Below are 20,996 nucleotides of genomic sequence, written 5' to 3'. Positions count from 1 at the left end.
TTTGTTAAAAGCTTTCCTTTTATGATGGTTTTAAAACAGAGTTTTAAATTTTAAAATCTATCCTTTTATAGCTTTCTACAAAGGAATAAAAGAGAGATTTGAAATCTTTCCTTATTTGTAATTATCTACAATGTGAAAGAAAGATTTTAATTTTTGTTATAAAACTTTCCTTTTTGTAAACCATGTTTTATTTTAAATCTTTTCTTTTATAGATATCCATAAAAGGATTTAAAAGAAAGAGAGATTTTAATTTATAAAACATTCCTTTTATAACTATCCACAAAAGGGATTTTAAAAGAGAGATTTTAATTTTGTTTAAAATCTTTCCTTGCTTGGAGCATAAGCTTGTGGCCGGCCATGTCATGGCAGAAAAGGAAGTTTTATTTTTTGTTATAAAACTTTCCTTTTTTGACAAGACCAAGGAATATAAAAGAGAAGGAGGGGTGCCTCACCTCATAACACATCTTCTATTCCTCTCTATTCTTCCTTGGTGGTCGACCCTTGTTCTTTCTCTTCTCTCCTTTTGTTTTCCCTCTTGGTGGCTGGCGGCATCTTGGTGTGGAGATCTCTTGGTGGGCGGTTGCTTGAAGGAGAAGAAGAAGAGAAGGAAGCTCTATTGTCTAGCATCCCTTGGAGGTTAGTTGGTGGCCGGATCTTGGAAGCCTTGGAAGAAGCTTGAGTGAATTTTATCTTGGAAGATCGTCGCTCACACGACGTCCAAGAGAAGGAGAGGAATATAATAGAAGATCAAGAGGTCTATAAGCTATAAAAGGTATAACTAGTTATTAGTTTCCGCATCATGACTAGTTCATTTTGTATAGATCTTGAAAACCAAACACAAGAGGTTATCAGTTTTAGTTATCATTTTTGTTATCGATTTTTATTTTTCGATTTCATGTTTCGATAATGTGTTTCTATTGAGGTCTCTATAGTTAAACCTAGTTTACTGTAAGAAGTTAAATATCCGATTTCTTTGTGAGACTTTATCTAGGAAGTGGTGGATGATCTCATACCCAAGAAGGCTTAGTGCCTCGCCATGTTTAACCTGGAAGCCGATTTTTGAAATAGATATTTGATAACTTCTGTAATATGGTTTAACTTAGGAAGATTACATCCGTTGAACTTGGAGTAAGAATGTTAAGTTTCGTTCCCAATCCAAGTTTAACTTCTAATGGGAAATTTGAATTAATAATGTTAAGCATCGTTTGCAATCCAAATTTAACTTTAGTAGAGCACATGGATAGCTATGATAGTTCTATGCTTGTACAAATTTTTGTACAGGGGAACTAGGACGGTATTCCGAGTAGCAACCAACAAGCTTTTCTCATATCAATTATGTCAAATTATGATGAAAGTCATGATTTGACTTCTATCAAAAACTTAATGTCATTTCTAGCTATTAGCATATCATCAATATATAATGATAATATGACAAACTTTCCTTTCTCATTTCTTATGTAAACACTATGATTCTCATTGATCATTTCAAAATCATAAGATAAATGACTTCATTAAATCTTATATTTCATTGTCTTGACACTTGCTTTAACCCATATATAGATTTTTAAAGTCTACATACTTTATTCTCTTAACTTTTAGTAATATAACCTTTTAGATATGCCATATAGATTTCCTTGTCAAGATTATTATTTAAAAAAGATATTTTTACATCTATCTGATGTAATTCCAAATCAAAATGTGCTACTATAGCTAAGATGACATATATTGACACAACTTTACAATAGGATAAAATGTCTCTTCAAAATCAATACCCTCCATTTGGGTATATCCTTTTGCAATTAAACGAGCTTTGTATCGATTAATCGATCCATCTACTTTCTGTAAGTACCCCGTGATGATTTTGATGTGATCAACTAAGTCAAGTTAGGTCATGTTGTTATTTTGATGCCTTGTGTCCAAGTGTGCAGGAACTTAGGAGCACAGGAAGTCAAGCGAAAGACGCAGCTAGTGAGAAGGACGACACAGGAAAGAGCTGATGGGCTCGGTGTATCCGAGGGACGAAGCGCTGCAGAAGAATACTCTGGTGGACAAGAAGGAGGCGCGCGTCATTTCTGAGGGATGAGAAACTGGAGCGGAAGACTACTCAAGAAGGCTAGAAAATGAGTTTAGATGAGCCCTATTTTAGATGGACACAATCACCCAAGCAAGCGAAAGACTCAGACAAAAAATCACCCAAGCGAGCGAACTCCAGGAGTCCATACTAGTCTGGTTCAGTCAAGGCACCTCGCCAAGGCACCCCTGTGCGAAGGCGGTTCGGGCACTCGGAACCCTTCTGGGCGCCTAAACCAGAAATTTTATCCAAACTCATTTCATCGCGATCCGTTATGATGCAGATACAATTTTATCCACACCCAAGCACCCGAAACCCTTCCAGGCACCCAGATCAGACCTATAAATATAGCCCTAATTTTTATAGTTAGAACATCACTCATAAAATGACTTATATTTTTGTTCTACTACTTTTGTGAGCTATCAACGTTGTAAAGAGGTTACTCTGCCCAAAGGAAACTTGATTGAACTTCATTTGTCTAGGATTAGCAATCCTCTGATTGTAAACCTAGTAAATTCTCTTGTCTCTATTTTTTAATTTATGCATTTACATTTTATTTTTATACAAGTGTTTTCTTAATTTAGTTTGAAACGTCGAGAAAGGTTGATTTTGATTTTCAGGGCAATTCACCCCTATCTTGCTAGTCGCCAGGGGACCAGCAATTGGTATCAGAGCAAGGACGCTTTAGAAGGACTAATCGTCGATCGAAGCAAAATCAATGGCTATACCAAGCCTCATCCCGCCAAAGTTCGAGGGGGAGTTCGCACACTGAAAACGCTGAATGGAGGTATTTCTAAAAATTGACTTTGAAATTCTTTTAATAATGAAGTATGATTTTACAGTTCCAAAAGATCAACAAGGCGTAGAGAAAGAAGAATACCTCTAGACGAAGGAGCAAAGAAAATTCGTAGATAACAGTAGAGCAGAATATCACTTATTAAGTGTATTACTGCCTCAATAAGTAAATCACATCGGAAGCTACACATTGGCAAAAGACCTCTGGGAGAAGTTCCTGGAACTCCATGAAGGAACATCCGAAACAAAACTAGCACAATGGGTCATTCTTCAGAACAAGCTAACGAACATCCGTTTGAAAAAAGATGAGAAGGTAGCTGAACTACACACAAAGATCAAGGAACTGATCACCAGACTGGTCAACCTCGGTGAAACGGTAACCAACCGGGACTCGGTACACTATGCACTCAACGCTTTTCCCAGAACTCCAGAATAGACCTCGATAATCAACGCCTACTATATCTCGAAGAACTTGGAGGTAAGTACCCTAGAGGAACTCTTTTCAACTTTAGAATTACATGAAACCATATGTGCAAGTACAACAAAAGAATCAAGCTAGAATCTGGCACTAAAAGCCACCAAAAAGGACGAACCTGAGTCAAACTCAGATATGGAAGGAGACCAAGAAGCTTACATGGTAAGGAAATTTAGAAAATTTTTTAGATCTAACAAATTTAAAGAAATGCAGAATAGAAAAAATCCAAGAAATATAAGAAAAGTTCAATGCTACCAGTGTCAAAAGGAGAGACACATAAAGGAGGACTGCCCGAAACTCGAAAAGGAAAAAAGACAAGAGACCCAAACAAAACAAACACAAGAATCTCAAGGCCACTTGGGACAAAATCTTATCATCTGAGTCAGAAATAGAAGCATACGTTGGTCTAGCACTGATGGCTAGCCACGAAGAATAAAGCACCTCAGAAGCCAGCATCGATGAAGGAGGACCGACATCAGATGAATGCAACAAAGCAGGAGGAAAATCAAGCTTCAGATTTGACATGGTAAGATCAAGGTATGCCTCTTACCACCAGATTAATTGTATTTTGGTATTAAATCAATGGAAAAATCAATGTACAAATTAAAAACTAAAAATGACAAATTAAAAAATGAAAATTTAGAGATAAAAAAAACTTTAGCAAAATCATGTTTAATAGAGGATCTAGATAAGTTAAAAATTGAAGAAAAATGATATGCTCAAGGAAAAAAACTCAAGGAAAAGCTCAAGGATAGACACATAAAGTGATGAGACTCACATAAAGTGAAATGGTGGGTCATGACTTTATGTGTCTATCCTTGAGCTTTTCCTTGAGTTTTTTCCTTGAGCATATCATTGCTCAAAATTGAAAATGCTAATTTGAAAGAACAAATAGAAAATTTAAAATATTCAAATTTTTCTTCTTCAAATTTTATGAACTATAAAGGATTAAATTAGTATTATAAATTTCATAAGGATCAAATTAGAAGAGTAACAAAAACATACATCCCAAGAAAATATCAGATTAACCCAGTTGAAAGGACCCTATATTAGGTTCTAAAATCATGTTTAGTTTAAATTATGCATATTTCTAATTTCAATTTAATTTAATATTTACCTTTTAATTGCCCAATGTACAAAAATATTTTCATACAATTTTTGTTTAAAATTAATTAGTTATTAAATTTTCTAAAAAATAGGATTTTATTTTATAATCTGTATAAAAAAAATTTAAAATTGTTTAACCATTGCATTATTTTTTATAAATTTTCATTCAAATATTATATCTTGCATATTCAAAACATCTCACAGAGTTATTTTTTATAAATTTATTTTTTGTGAAAATTTATCATATTCTCTATCCAAAAAAAATTTTATGATTTTTTTTACAATTATTGATTTTTCTGTGAATTTTTTATTAAAACACTAATTTTTAATATTAAAAATTCTTGAATACTCAATTTTCAAAAAATTGATTTTTTTTTTGCAAAAATATTTACTCTATTATATTCCTAGAAAATTTTCAAGATTTTTTTGAATCTCAAAACTATTTTCATAAGCATTTCTAAGAAAGATTTATCCTTTTGTAATAAATAATTATTTATTATTTTAATTTATTTTAATTTCTCATGAAAATTTTATCACGGTTTTAGATGTGTCTGATTAACGTTTAGAAAAGTTTTTAAAAATTTTCAACAAATAAAATAATTTTTAGAATTATTTTGGTTAAAAGTTTTTTTAATCACAAAAATTAGAATTTCGAGTATAAATTTTTCAAAATTTTTCCTAAATATAAGTCACTAGTTTTAATTTCAAGTATAAATTCCTTAGACCTATTTCAACTTAATTTCATAAGAAGACCTTATTTTTAATGTGATCAAAGGGGAGAGTTAAAAGTGTTGGATCATAAAATTCGCTAGAAGAGGGTGGGTGAATAGCGATCGTCGAAAATCGTAAATCGAGTAAGCAATGGAAATAGAAAAATTGAAGCAACGCTAATAAACTAATTTTACTTAGTTCGGAGCCTTCATCGACTCCTACTCCAAAGTCCGCACGTGAGAGTACTTTCATTGGACAATCACTAATAATTTGTAAAAGTATTACACAATTTTAGTACAAGAATTATAAAAAATACCGACAACAAGGAAAATGAAACTGAGTCACAGGTTGTCAGAGGAACTTCGCAGCGTCGCAGGAGTGTCTTTGGAGCAGCGCGCAAGAGAGTAATCGTAGAAGAAGTTGTATTTGGCTCTTGGTGGAAGACTGCTTATATAAGCAGTTCCAGGCGCTTGGATCCCTTCTGAGCGCCTGGACTGTGACTGTGGCCCAGCCAATCAGCGCGCTCCATGTTTGCGACGAGATAGAGTTTTGCATTCCGGGCGCCTGGACCAGTTATGGGCGCCCAGACAAGTTATGGGCGCCCGGACCAACTCCGGGTGCCCGGATCCCTTCCAGGCACCCGAACCCCTTTCGGACGCCCGGACCCCCTTTTTCCAGCAAAGCTTTTTCTTGCAAAAAAAATATTAGTTCGAGGCAATAAATATTATACTACCCTACAAAACAAAAGTTAGCATAATTTATAAAAATAGAGTAATAATTAGATTTTGTGTTTTCAAGACCAGAATCTAGTCAAGATCTCAACTTAGATTTCTGAAATGTATTTAAGTTGGATCGACACCTACTGTTCCCTCAAATGGGGAACACACTCTCACCAAGTCACTTCTCTCTAGTGAATTATCTTAACTTATCGTTTTACCAGACAACCGGTCAGCCCGTCGACATGTCTAGGCTTTGTGTCAGTTATTCGGTCGGCCCGTTGACCTAGCTGGACTTCGTGTCAACTATCCGATCGGCCTGTCGACCTAGCTGGACTTCGTGCCAAATATCCGGTCAGCCTATCGACCTATTTGGACTTCGTACCAGCTATCTTGTCAGCTCGTCGACCTAGTTGGATTTCTTGCCAGATATCTGGTCAGCCCGTCGACCTATCTAGACTTCTCCTGCACACTTAGTTACATCATTAGATCATAACAAATCTAACTTAACTTACTTTGTCATTCATCAAAACTTGAGTTCGACTATTGGTTCAACCTGCACCAGCAATCTCCCCCTTTTTGATGCAATGATAACCTGGGTTAAGTTAGGAAAAAAAATAATATGAAAAAAATGATATGACTTTTAAGTTAGTCTTGTTTTAATTTTATATCTTTGGTAGTTTGCTAACTTAAACCACCTAACCCTCCTCCTTTGGCATTCATCAAAAAATTAAAATAGACAAGTTATGAAAAATTTGCTAAGGAAAAAAATCTTGACAGTAGAAAATGTTCAGGATCACTTGGGAGTTTAACTTATAAAATTAATTAACTTGAAAATTAAAATTTCTTTTTTTACCCTTAAAGGAAAATAAGAGAAAAAATTAAATGTGAAAGAAAGTTGAATGTGAGAGAAAAATATGATGAGAGAGAATGATGAGAGAGAAAATATGATGAAAGAGAAAGTGTGATGGGATAGAATGAAGAGAGAGAAAGTGTGATGAGAGAAGATGAGGAAAGAGAGTGTGATGGGAGAGAGCATGATGATAGAAGATGAGAGAGAAAATATGATGAGAGAAAAAATATGATGAGAGAGAATGAAGAGAGAGAAAGTGTAATGAGAAAAATGAGGAGAGAGAGTATGATGGGAGAGAAAGTATGATGAGAAAGAAAGTGTGATAAGAGAGAAAGTGTGATGAGAAAAAATAGGAAAGTGAATGTGATGGGAGAGATTGAGAAGATAGAAAGTATGATGAGAGAGAAGGGAGAGAGTGTGATGGGAGAGATTGAGGAAAGAGAAAGTATGATGAGATAGAAAATATGATGAGAGAAAAAGTGTGATGAGAAAAAGAGAAAAGAGAGTTTGATGTGAGAAATTGAGGAGAGAGAAAGTATGATGAGAGAGGAAATATGATGAGAGAGAAAATGTAATGAGAAAAAAAAGGAAAGAAAATGTGATGAGAGAAATTAAGGAGAGAGAAAGTGGGTGATAAAATGAGGAGAGAGAAAATATGATGAGAGAGAACCAGGAAAAAGAAAGTGATATGAAAAAAAAATTAAATAAATATATTTTAATATTTGATATTAAGGGGAGAAATTTTAGTTTTGGATCGAGAGTATTTTTGAAATAAGGAAATATTTTGATTGTTGAAAATAGAGTAATGACTCGTTGAAATGGGGAGACATGGGAATGAGTCATTTCCCAATTATAAGGATTCATTCCCTTTTTTGTATTTCCATTCTTATAATCCAAACATCAACGATGACAATCAATGATTGTTATTCTCATTCCCCACTCTTATTACCTAAACCAAACACCCCCTTATTTAATAAGAAAATCATAGGTGCATATGTAACATATCTATCATATTATTAATCGATAATTTAACTATATTATCATTAAGACTGAAAGATTAAATAACAACAAAATTAATATTTTAGTCTTCTAAGTTACTATCAATCACACACTTATAAAATGAAAGATATAAGTTAACAATAAACTATTTTTTAAAAGAGCATCTTAAAGTCATTAACTAATGGATTAAATCATGATATGGCTTTTTAAAGTGCATTTTAAAGAGCAATTAAAATCAACTTGACAGGCTTATAATCGAGAGATAAAGAGATTATCATTAACTAATGAAACGGTAGAGAAAGAACTGGGGACCCATCGATACAACAGTGTTGCCCACAAGTTTTCTTATGGTAAGACAATTCCAAAGAAAGGAAAAAAAAAAGATTTGCGCATAATGCAAATTGAAGCTCTGGCTTAGTAAAATAATTCGTAATGGTGTTGGAATAAGTTTAAGATCTCTCCGAGAATAAGCTCCATCAGAGAAAAACACCGAACTCAAGAAGATGCCCATGGTGATGATAATACTCTTGAGCTTGAAACTTGAGGCAGAAATGTGGTCTGTGAAGAGGGAGCTGCGGTGTGATCAAACAAACCGAGCTTCTCGATCAGGGTGTTGACCATCACCCCAGCCACATATGAAATACCCGATGCCGACACACCGAGGCTCAGGTAGTAGAAAAGAGTTTTTAGATATGGCTTTTCAGGCTTAACATGTGCTTTCCCTATTGCCAGCAGAGCTATGCATAGAAGAGATGCCCCAGAAACAGACAGGAGCTTGTACTCCCTGTTGTCACTCTTCCAAAATGAGAAACCATAAATAACTGGAGGCAGTAGGCCAACGATAATGTACGAGATTATGGCGACGACGAAATGAAGGCGGAACTTTGCTCTTTGGCCTAGTACTTCCCAGTATCGGCCAACTCGTTCATCCGTCTGTTCAGTAGGGTGGTCTTGAACAGCTCGAAGCTCAAAGAGCTGCATACAAAAAGTACCCCCAATGTCAAAACTGGAAATGTCATCATAAACAACATTGCCTACCTAGAGTCCTTTTATATCCACAGAAGAGGAGTACAAAAAGCAAACCTAATGGTTGACTTACTTCATGTACAATTACAAGAAATCCACCGATTAGATTTGCCAATCCCAAAGCAAAGATGTTCACTGCAAAAGATCATGAAAAAGAAAGAAACAAAGAGAGGATGATTTGAATCTCTTATATCAATAGAGAAAAAAACATACAAAATCTAGCGATGCTAGTTCCAGTTCAAACCAACGAACTAGAAATAGTGATGTTAGTTCCAGTTACAAACCAACAAACAAGAAATTATTTCGGACTATGACTTCTCAAACAATGATTAGAGTTATCTTAATAGAGACTAGGAAATTTAAAACAGTTCAGTGATTAATCAGGAAGCAAAAGAACATGATGATGTACAGATATGGAGGATTAGAATATGTCAGAGATGCCACATTAGATTTGTTTACAACTATTGTGAAAAAAAGTGGATGATCAATAAAATGAAGATAGGTCAAAGCATAGGAGATCAAGGTAGACGATACTTCTGTTGAAGTTAGGAAGATTTTTAAGAGATCAAGGTATAAAATTTAATCACTAAATTATTAATAAAACATTTAAAATTAGAGGGCAAAAAAAATGAAAGAAAATTTGTTCAGAACTTGTAAGAATGAGAATATAGGCACAATGTAATATTGTTTCAATTATAGAGTGATCAAGTTGGTAAGTTATACTTATGAAACTTTGGAAAAGAGTTACAATAACTAGACTAAGAGATGAAAGAAACAATGTTTTTATAGTCAATTTGGTTTTACATGGGAAAGTTTGCCTATAATAATTTACTAACAAAACAATTAATGAATAAATTAGAAAAAGGATTAGCATATGATTTTTATTGACTTACAAAAAGTACATCATAGAGTTCCTAAACTCTGTTATATATAGTGGGTTTTAAGGAGGACATGGACATTTTAGTCACTATATTGACGTGAAATGCATGATAATACAGTTAGGTATATTGTTATAAATCTACGTTTATATCAAGGTCAATTTTGCATCCCTATCTATTACACTGATCATATCTAAGAAAAACCTCAGTGCATCTTGTGTTTCCTAATGATATAGTCTAACATAGACCTCAGTTGATGACAAATCCATGTAGTTCCCTAAATAGTTGACACAAACATATTTTCATGATGAATGCCAACATTATTCCCAAGCTTTCAAAAATATAACGATGATATGACATCTCATGTCAGTTATACTGGAGAAAACATCATTCAAATACATGGAATTGAAATAAGGCTTTTGAATTTGAAACTTACAAGTTGAAGCACCAACACCAGCAGCTGATGAGACAACTCCTAGGCTGGTAATTGATTCAGTCAGACCTCCAAAAACAATACTTTTAAGTAGATCCCAACTATTGCTTATTTCACTCTCTCTGAAAGTTTGATCAGGTACGGCAATCTGGACATCATCTGGTCGCAGTAACACATTTGTAGTGGTTGTTTGTGAACCTTCAATTTTCTGCTCACTTCGAAAAGTTATTTGAGCACTATCTGCATAGTGTGAAGAAACTCAAATCATAGGAAGTTGTCACTTTCCCTAAATATAAACATCTGATAGCTCTCTGAAATGCATTGCAAATCTATTGTATTATCACACACTTATCCAAGTGATGCCTAATCAAAGATATTAGTCAGTACCCAAACCTAACTTAAATAGGTCGAGTTTTGCAGGTTCCCTAATTAAAACCCACAAATACATAACCTCGACACCTAACTAGTTATCAAAATTATATGTACAAGACTGAGTATAATATTCCTATCATTTCTAGCAATTGTAATCACATGAGGGTACTCATAAATTAAATATACTATATATGGTAGCATAAGCAGTGCACAAAATTGTTTTTCACCACAGAGCACCTAACTTTCAGGTAATTGAAGAGGGGAGAATCAACCTGTATCACTCTTTGTTATAAAATCACCAACTTTAATCACAGTATCAGTGAATTCTTCAATCTGAATAGTAGCTCCAGGTGTGGATATAATCTGAGTGGAAGGATCATAGTGTTCTATTTGTTCCTTCAATTGTTCAAAGAAACCAACAGTGGGAAATCCACTAACTGGAATATCTGCTATCATAGAATATTAGCATTTTATATGACAAATTGCAAAATTCAAAATGCATATGCTAGTGTCAAGAAAGTAATACAGTTCAAGAAGACATTTTAAAGAAACCTAAGATACTTGCAAAGCCTCTAAAAGAAAAAGGGGGGAAATGAAGCATAGGAAGACAATAACTTAATGATAATAGACAATACAACCTTAATTCTAGAGTGAAAAAATTTAAGATCAAAAGAATAAATTGGAACTAACATGACTTTGGACATGAGGATTATGTCAAGGTTAGAGTAAACATATAGTCCTACCTTGTGCATTATATAATTAGATGGTGCATCTGAGAGCTATATATATAGTTGCACTGGTTTTCTTTTGACAAATACATTTTTAGACTTCTCAACTTGGTATGAGGGAGGATTCTCTACTAGTTAGATTTTTTTTTTCTTTATTAATCCCTTAAGGTTAAAGGTTTGGGGTGGCAACATCACCTCCCTTCCTATAAAACAGTTACTTTCTCCACACCTAGTTTTTTCATCCTTTCACAACTCCTACCACAAGGCATCCATCGCGTGGCACATACACATGTGCAATCAATCTCCTCTGCTCCTTTAAGGAAAGAAAATACCTGTTGACCAGAGCCCTGATGGTGCTTCTGTAATTATACAAGCAGACAACTAATCCGTTTTGCATTGAAGCTGATTGTATTAACTTGTATTGATGAAAGAATCAACCTATTAACTTGCTGCTATTGCACAAAATGTTTAAGCTAAAGTTAATAGAAGTTTGCTTATTGAAGCCAATAAACCAAATTTGACTAGTCTACTATTCTCCATGTGAAACTAAAATAGGATCTCAGAGTTACAAGCACCTCCTCTCCCTTCTCTTGTGGTCTACCTCTCTGCCTCCTAACCTCTTACACAATCCTTAAACTTCCTTTGGTGACAATCAATTCTTCTGCATAGGCATTGCTTAAGAATTGTGACAACGTCCGCTACTGTGGGTCAAGCAAATGATCTTGTGAAAGGTAGACACTATCAGTCAGCATTTTGTGTCTACACAATCCATTGTAAACCGCACCTATTTTGTCCATACAATTGTTTAAATTCGATAAAGCATAGCCAACACACTACCCACCTTGGAACATGCCTCAACCACACATATCCTGGGAACGGTTCAGGTTAGGTTCCCATTGATGCGGTTGCTGCAACGTTCGGAGAGAGAGAGAGAGGAGCAATTCCTTATACTAAAAGCAGGGTAGTTAGTCTGAACTCTGAAGTTAGGGTCCATATCAATAGTGAGTGGTCCAATTCTCTTCTGTCACTGTCAAACCATCCTCCTTGATCACATCTCAGCAACCCAGTTTGAGCAAATGGGTTCCATCTATTCTATAATATCTAGAGAGCTATCATAATCATTGAGTAACAAGTGAAAATGGGATGGAAGGATTGTGTATGGAATATTCAAACTTGGAGAAGACTAGATCTGTAAAAATTAAAGAATAAGTGATCATCTAGTTCATCTTCAAGCTATAAGAGAAGATAGCATCTGGTCTCTCTTGTGTTAAAATAATAAATCGGCAGAATCACAAATGGGATACTTAAAAAATGAGCATAAAAAACTTAGAAAAGTTAAGTTGAGTGTTAAATTAAAAGACAAAATTTCAAACAAAGCCATGCTAAGAAGAAGATAGCAACAAGTATAAAAACTTAACATGGTAGCAAAGCTCAAAATACTAACATAGATACGTGGATTTATTAGAAATCAAAACTACTAATATCTAAGAGTAATTGCTTGTAACTCCAATAGACATAGAGTGCGAGCACATAAGTTGAGATGATATAAACATATTCAAAAGTACCCAATAGATTCCATAATTAGAAGATTAGAAGAGTTGAATTAATTAGAGTGGAAAATGTAAAGGATAGAGGGAGATTAAAGAACCTTAATCAATGTAATAAAAGTTGGGACAAATATGGCATGATTATAATGATGACGTACTATATACACTTCCTACAAATTAATTATATCGCTCAGTAAAGAACTTTAAGATCGATAGCATATTATTTGACAAATTACATGTCAACAGCAATAGGTTCATTTGAATCATGCTTCGATTGCAATGATGGATAAAATTTTACCTGCATCAATTGCTTCAGTAGCAATACCATTATCATCAAGCTCTCCTGCTTCTATAGGTATTCCAAGGTTTGGCTTTACCTGGGAATGATCATCCATTTCCCCTCCACCAGCAGTTATCTCCCGGTTAAATATTCCTATATCAAAGAAGACAAGCATATTTTATGACTGGAAAATAGCATACATTAAGCCTTAGTGGTTAGATAAAGAAATTACTAAATTTCCTGAGACATAAGAGGTAATGGCCATTTCTCTAGGAAGGTTAAAATTTAATGAAGCTCTGGGCTCCAATATGATACTGTTCCTTTGTTTGCTTGCTTTCTGCAGTAAATGAGGTATTTCACAGAATACATAGCGAAAGTATACTCGTTTTAAGTTACTCCTAATCAATAATTTACTTAGTTACTAGAACTTAATACAATGTTATTCAGGTATCTCATATTGGCAGGCTAACATACTGTGCAAATTGTACACTTTCAAGGCTGTGGCAGGCTTGTGTTATGTAAATCATCAAAAATTCACTTTAACTGCATATATCAGAAATTCATGGGGCTAACTCCAATATTCAAGAAATCAGTTTATCATACACTTTTCTATTTTAAGTTTGGTTGATAAATGAAAGGTCAAGTTAGTCACTACTGGTGCTGATTTAAAATAAAAACAAATGATTCAGTAAGGAAAGATTGAAGGCTGGTATTCTTACCATTGCTTGACAGAGCAGCATTGAAGAAAAATTACATGAACATATTGTGAAAACTTGGCTTACAATAAATATGAAATTCTTTTTACCATTATGCAGTTATGATTGAATATTTGTATCTTTTAGGAGAAATTATGTCCATAGCAATCAGCATGTGAAATTGATTTTTCTTAATAAGAACTTGATAGCTATTGGGTGCAAAAAAAAAAAAAAAAAGTGAAGAGTAATATATAATGATAGTGATAAATAAAAAAGTATATTTTTTTCATAATTGATATGTTCATAATTTACATTGCCAGTAAGGTTATCGTGATATAATAACCTAGTATATTGCACTATCTAGTAGATCATAAGATCTATGGATAACATACTGTTAGTAGAATCAGTACTGAGCACTAAGCATCTGTTCTTAGGAGTCAGGATATATACTTTCATGGTCACTTGAGTCGAATTTATCAGGTACATTATGAGCTTCCAAAAACTACTCATACTGACAAGTAACAATATAGTATTTATATTCACATGTTAGTAACCTTTTCTGTCTCTTGTAATCAACAGACCATCATTGTTTTGAGAAATACTTTGACCCTCCACAAAGTTCAGAGAACCTGGAAAACTTGGTGATGGTGCCGTATCCTTCTGTACCAGTTGATCAACCCTACTACTGATGCTAGATGATTCATCGGGTGATGAAATTCCTATAAATATAAATATATAAGATTCAGTATAGCTTATGAGCTACAACAATATGATTAGCTGTTCACATCCATTTTATTTGTAGAGATTAATGATAAAAAATCTTAGCTAGGTATAGCAGCTTAGAAATAATGGATAGCTAATCCAGGAACAGAAAGATCAAAAAGAATTAAGATAAACTATCTACAAAGTCTAAACATTGACCAAAAGGAAATTAACCACTTTGGCAAGCAGCTGTATTTATAAACAGTGGATCAATTCCCAGCGGGCGCATGCCCTTGAAGAAAAAAAAACCTTCCCACTCTCTAACCACTTGGGCGGTTGGCTATAAGCTAACCCAGTGACTTACCTCCCTTCACATGACCTGGGACAGGCTGAGAGGCACCTGGGGTGAGCATAATCACCTTTTTGCTACAATGTATTTATAAACAGTGGAAAGCTAATCCAGGAACAGAAAGATTAAATAGAATTAAGGCAAACTCTCTACAAAGTCAAATCGTTGACTAAAATGGATGAACCACTTTGGCAAGAACTATAGAAGTTTTCAAGTCACCATAGACAGTCAAGATAATTGAATAAGCAATAACCAGATTTATAATGAATAGTAAGTAGATTAGGGTTCATTAAGGGATTATCACAAAATTACTGTTTGGTTGACACATTCACAACTAAAACAATGTCTTAATTTCCATTTCCATCCTAGGCATAATAAAAGGAAGCAGGAATCCTAGGCTTCAGCCAAGAATTTCATTTTGTTTGAGCAACAAGATTGCAGCAATACATCTTGTTTGATTTCATTAAACTGGCTTCACATATCGTGCTTCATGAATGAACAAGGTAACCATGTCATTTGATGAATCTAAGAATTTCAGGATTAACTTATTTAAATATTACACGAAAAAAATACCCATATGATTAAGGTCATAGAAGGATGCAGTCCATACTCCTTGCTTACCTGGTTCAGTTCCTTTGCTTTTGATTTCATCCACTTTAACCATAGATGAAGTGGAGTCCACCTTTTCTTCAGACACTTTCTTGGAAATTTCCTTTCCTTTCTCAAATATACGGAATATGTTAAAACCACCCACTGTCACATATGAAGAGACCATCATTACTCTAGTTAAACATCACTTAAAATTCCACCTCATTTAACATATATACTATAGTAATTTAACATTTTAATATCTTTCAAGACATTCTAGAGACCCAGTTTCTCACATGTAACCAAACTCATCTAGGCAGAAGCAAAAGTTGCTTACCTATAGGAATGAAAAAGCTGAAGCATGATAAACATCTATAAATGTCTGGTTCTTGTGCATCATCTCGATTTGTTAAATGATCTGGTGAAGCTTCTGTAACTGTCTTCTCAACAACATATTGCTCTTCATGGGCTTTTTTGGATGGCATATCGTGTTGGATTTCCTTAACTGTCCTCTTTCTCTTACGTAATATCACTCTTTTTGTTATGCATGACTTACAATTAGGACAATATAAATCATGAGTATCTTGTTCATCTAATATCCTCTCAAGATCAAATTCTACTGCTTCCAAGGCATTCTTTTTTTGTACTGTTATGTGTTCAAAAACTGTTATTTCTTCACTTTTTGTCATTATATTAGTCCGAACTTTGGGATAATCCTGCGGTTTGGATCCATTCTCCACATTTGCATTCTTCAGCATTTGATTTTCTCCTTCAGTTGTAATACCCTTATGATCATCAACAATATCAGATGTCGACTTTCCATTTGCAAGTTCCTCCTGTATAACATTCTGGTCATTCTTTTTGAGCTCCACACCACTAGTCCAAACTGCAAGTATAGATTGATCCACATTCACCACATTATAAAGCAGTTTAGTTTTCCTATTTCATGCACGAACAGCATTAAAGCATACTAAAACAGTAATAAGACAAGCAATAGGAAGGCCTCAAAATAGTTTCTATTGACTAAACATGAAAAATCTCAATAAGCTCCCAACATCACAAGCATAAAAAATTAACTTTCATTTTCCACGAGACATTCATGAGCTCTTAGGTTTCACTTGAGGAGATCAAGCTTCAAAAATGACATTGATCAGGATTCTTTTGCAGATTACACACTGCTGAGTTAAATAAAATGGTGAAGTTGAAGAGCCTAGTGATAAATCAAATTCTGATCAATGACCAGAATAAACTAATGTTCTCACTCTGGCATAACTTTTTAGCAACTGATATCGACATAATTATAAAGCATTAGCCAGAGTTCCATGTCATAAATATCAACACTTGGCAAAAATGGCACTTGATAATGATGTGAATTACAGTTGTTAACAAAATGAAAGCCATATTGGATGCTAAAGAATACACTTCAGCTCTAAGAAGACAACTAAGTCAAAGCAGCAAGGCAAATATTAATCAAGGAATTAACAGAAACACAGAATTCAGTTTTATAGGACATGATCGCCACCTAGCAACCCTCACTATTGAAAAATTCAGATATGATCCCTTAACGAATATATTCAAATAAACCCTTCAAAACCTTATATTTATTTTTTCTTTTAGAACAAGTTGTTATATTTTTTTTCTCTTTTCTATTAGAATTGTTCGTTGAATTTATTAAAAAATTTCTCTTGAAATGGCATCCTTATATGCTTATGTAAAGAGACTGATCCTGTCTGAAGGCTAGGGAGATGGTGCGTTGGCTCTAGTGGATGATTTGTTGACCGGCAGAAGATTTCTTTAGCTTAGAATGGAACCTTCCTCCAATCTTGCACACAATCAGACGATCCAACAAAGCATTAGTGACTAAAGACTAGGAAAGGATTCCTAGCAAGGCTCTTCGACGCTCAAGTCAGTACACTTTTCGGTGAGTGGGCGAAGAAGAAGAACAACAGTGGATATGCATCAGAGGTCTAGATGATGCGAATTGCCTACCTTGCCAACGGAGATGATCTCCCTTTATATACCACCTCTCACAACTTCCGTGATCGTGAGGTGGCCCCTTGTGTCAGAGTTTGGTAAGTGATGGGAAAGTACAGTCTGAGTGATCGGCAATAATAGTCCGAGGAATCTTTTTTCTACCACAATGTACCTCTTTTGTCGCTTATGCCTTAGGCCTTTGATAACATTGTTGAGATATACTATTGTAACGGATTAATTAGTGAGGAAATCCCCAAGGAATATTCCCCGACAACTTTGACAACCTGTCAAAATGTTGTCTGGTGCTTGTCTGCTAAATATATCTCGATCGGTCCTTAAGCCGGCTACTTAACTGGAATATCTTTCATTGAATATATTTTGGACTAATCTTTCATTTGACTGGCCATTTATAGTAAGCCCTATGAAATGAAGTACCTTTAACCTGTATTGGTATCAATCTGCTTGTCATGTACTAAATACCGCAAAGATCTATTCAGAGACTAGTATGATGCCCATAGTATAGCAAAGATCTATTCAAGGAACCATATAATAAATTATGTATATCAAAGTCTTTATTTTAGGAACAATATAACATCAAGTAACTTAAACTCGGTCGATCTTTACCTAGTCAACCGTATATGTAGAGTTTCCTAAGGATAAGTGTCTTTAAACCCGCCCGGTCTTTGCCTGGATAGGCGTATACATAGAGTCTTCTGTTTGACCAATCTTTATCCTGTCGATCATATATTAAGATCTTTGTGAGGCTAACTATCTTTGAACCCGGCCAGACTTTGCCCGGCCGGGCATAGACAGAGAGCCTTATGTTTCGTCGGCCTTATCAGGTCGATCTAGTATAAAGAGATTTATGAGGGCAAGTGTCTTTAAGCCCGCCCAATCTTTGCCCAGCCAAGCATACACATAGAGTCTTCTGTTCGACCGACCTTTATCCGACCGATCGTATATTAAGATCTTTGTGAAGCTAAGTGTCTTTGAGTCCGGCCGAAGTTTGTCAGGCCGGACTTTGCCCGGCCGAACGTACACAGAGAGCCTTATGTTCGGCCGACATTTATCAGGCCGATCTAGTATAAAAAGATCTATGAGGATAAGTGTTTTTAAGTCCACCTGATCTTTGCCCGGCTGGACGTACACATAGAGTCTTCTGTTCGACCGACCTTTATTTAGTCGATTGTATATTAAGAACTTTATCAGGCTAAGTGTCTTTGAGCCCGGCTAGACTTTACCCGACCAAGCATACACAGAGAGCCTTATGTTCGGCCGACCTTTATCCAACTGATCTAGTATAAAGAGATCTATGAGGCTAAGTGTCTTTGAGCCCGGTCGGACTTTGCCCAGTTGGGCGTACACAGAAAGCCTTATGTTCGACTGACCCTTATCCGACCGATCGTGTATTAAGATCTTTGTAAGGCTCAAATGCCTAGAGTCCGAACGGCCTTTCATATGGTCGGGCTCCTTTGAACCGGCCATCTATTTACTAACCGAGCTCATTGTTTCTTTAGTTTTAGAGTAAAACCTTAGGGTGCATCAGATAATCACATAACAAAGGTTATGAGGAATAAAACATAATCAAATGTTGTTTGGTTTAACTTAGGTAATGCAACAAATACTTGTTTGTTTGAAGGTTTTAATGAATAACCTAGTTTAATATTTTATTATATTACCCTTAGTTACAAAACTAATTACATATTATTATTATTATTATTATTATTATTATTATTATTTAAACTTTACGTTTTCCTTTTTTTATATTTTTTTACTTTTGCTTTTTCACGTTTTTCTTTTTTATGTTTTTACGTCTCTTTTTTACTTTCTTTCATTTTTTTTCTTTTTTTTACGTTACTTCAATTTTTTTTACTTTTTTCCTTTATTTTTTTATCTTTTCTTTTTTACGTTTTAATGTGTTTTTTACATTTTTCATTTTCTTTCTTTTTTTACATTTTTTTATATGTTTTTTTACTTTTTTTTTATGTTTGTTATGTTTTTTTTTTTTTTTCCTTTTTTTACGTTTTTCTTTTTTTTCACGCTTTGAAGGGTATTTTTTACCAAAAAACTTCGTTCTCTGGAATCAAGAAAAACCTCAGCTTTCCGAGGTTTTCCGATTCCATATTATATGCCCCTTTTGCTGACGTGTCGCGTATGGATCATTACTCGAGAATCATCGATTATCTAAAGCAAATAGGGTTTTCATTGATAACCATCGAAGGTTATCAAGGATAACCCTCAACTAAACGCACCCTTAGAGTCCTTATACTCGACAGAATGTATACCCCGCCAGCCTTTTCCAAACACCATGCTTCAAAGTTGCGGAGGCAAGACCCGAGACTTTTGACACTGAGTGATCAACAGGACCAAGTGTGGAATGTCCCACTATCCTGACTTTGACCGTCACATCACCTTGACTTTAACTATCACGTCATTTTCTGGATTCGCTCATTATAACCCATATCAGAGACATATGTAACATTTAAAGACAAGTAATATGATTGGTTAACCAAATCAATTTGATTATTAGAGGTCAACCCCTCGAAATGATCATCCTATCCTCTTATTCTCATCCTTCCTCTATTTTCCACGAGATAGGACACGGTTCCTATCACATTCAAACAGTCCACTTGTTGTGTATCACAGTTTGATCTCTTGCCCAAGCCTCGCTGCAAGATGATAAAAGTCAACACCAACGTGGGACCCAAGAAAGCGAAGTTTGGAGGCTCCAGCTCATTCCAAGAAGGATGTCAAATTTGACGCACGAATATTGTTCCTAACACGACAGTAGTTGAGTAAACGAAAGGGCGCCACTCCCAAATGCAGTCAACCCGAATCCAAGTCTACCTTATCGATAATAAATTAATCAAGCAAACAAGAAGAAACGCAGGCAATCGAGGTAATGAAGCATCCCGCATTCAAGGAACATTTTCTCATGGATTTTATTTTTTTAAAAAAAAATTAAACCCTAAACCATCACTGAACAAGACCATAGCCGAAGCTAGCAGACGAACACAATCTCCGCCATTACGATCGCGAAAAGGACAGAAGAAAGAAGACGGAGATACGAACTCCAATCGAAGGAAGGGAAAGAGAGAGAGATCTACAAACGAAATAAATAAAAGTCGATACCGAAAAAGAGCCACTCAAAATACGAAGTACTAAACCTGGGTCGGCGTCGTCAGAGAGGCAACTTTCCTCGGCTTCTTCGCCGCTGCTCTCCTCCGCCTGCGGCGGAGCTCCGTAGCTGTCGGCCTTCCGCCGCCGCTGCCTCGCCTCGAGGCCGCCGCCCTCGCCCTCCTCCTCCTCGTCCACTATCGCCTCTACCCTCTCCAGCTCCATCACTCCTCCAACTTCCAAAACACTAGCAGCATTCAATTTATTTGCCTCTTTTTGTAATTTGCTTTCCCATTAATAGTCAGTCACACAAGAAACGACTATAAATTAATATTATATTGTTTAGAAGTAGATTTTTAAATTTTAACATTTAATCCGACTGAAAATTGGCGAATGAGGATAAATAAAATTATTTTATACAAAATATTATAAAGATATAATTACTTTAAATTTTATATTGACTTGACTTGTGAATAATAAATATATCATATATGGACGAAGGATAGGGAAGTCGTGGTTTATTTAATATCAAAGAAATGTCAAATTAATGAAAGTAATTAGATGTAGGAAGGTTGAGTTT

At 35.0% G+C, this 20,996-nt stretch overlaps 1 protein-coding gene across 1 annotated transcript; it reads right to left on the bottom strand.

The window, feature by feature from the left end:
* Window positions 1-7,976: 7,976 nt before the first annotated feature.
* On the bottom strand, window positions 7,977-20,681 carry LOC122054980 (membrane protein of ER body-like protein). The gene is made up of 9 exons (XM_042616387.1): window positions 20,467-20,681; window positions 15,663-16,211; window positions 15,359-15,490; window positions 14,241-14,405; window positions 13,010-13,144; window positions 10,709-10,882; window positions 10,068-10,304; window positions 8,827-8,888; window positions 7,977-8,702 (listed from the first exon to the last, which is right to left on the bottom strand). The coding sequence occupies exons 1-9, from the start codon at window positions 20,639-20,641 to the stop codon at window positions 8,223-8,225; spliced, it is 2,109 nt and encodes a 702-aa protein (XP_042472321.1). The 5' UTR covers window positions 20,642-20,681; the 3' UTR covers window positions 7,977-8,222.
* Window positions 20,682-20,996: the final 315 nt, after the last annotated feature.

This window comes from Zingiber officinale, chromosome 1B (genome assembly GCF_018446385.1).
Source record: "Zingiber officinale cultivar Zhangliang chromosome 1B, Zo_v1.1, whole genome shotgun sequence".
Taxonomy (NCBI): domain Eukaryota; kingdom Viridiplantae; phylum Streptophyta; class Magnoliopsida; order Zingiberales; family Zingiberaceae; genus Zingiber; species Zingiber officinale.
The sequence above is the reverse complement of the archived record's forward strand: the minus strand, read 5'-3'. Positions and strand labels throughout refer to the sequence as shown.

Excerpts from the sequence above, each read along its gene's own strand:
- LOC122054980 (XM_042616387.1), bottom strand. The coding sequence starts at position 20,641 with ATGGAGCTGGAGAGGGTAGAGGCGATAGTGGACGAGGAGGAGGAGGGC. Across the intron at positions 14,406-15,358 it reads AAGCAAAGGAACTGAACCAG|GAATTTCATCACCCGATGAA; the intron begins GTAAGCAAGGAG and ends TTATATTTATAG. Across the intron at positions 10,305-10,708 it reads TATAACAAAGAGTGATACAG|ATAGTGCTCAAATAACTTTT; the intron begins GTTGATTCTCCC and ends CACACTATGCAG.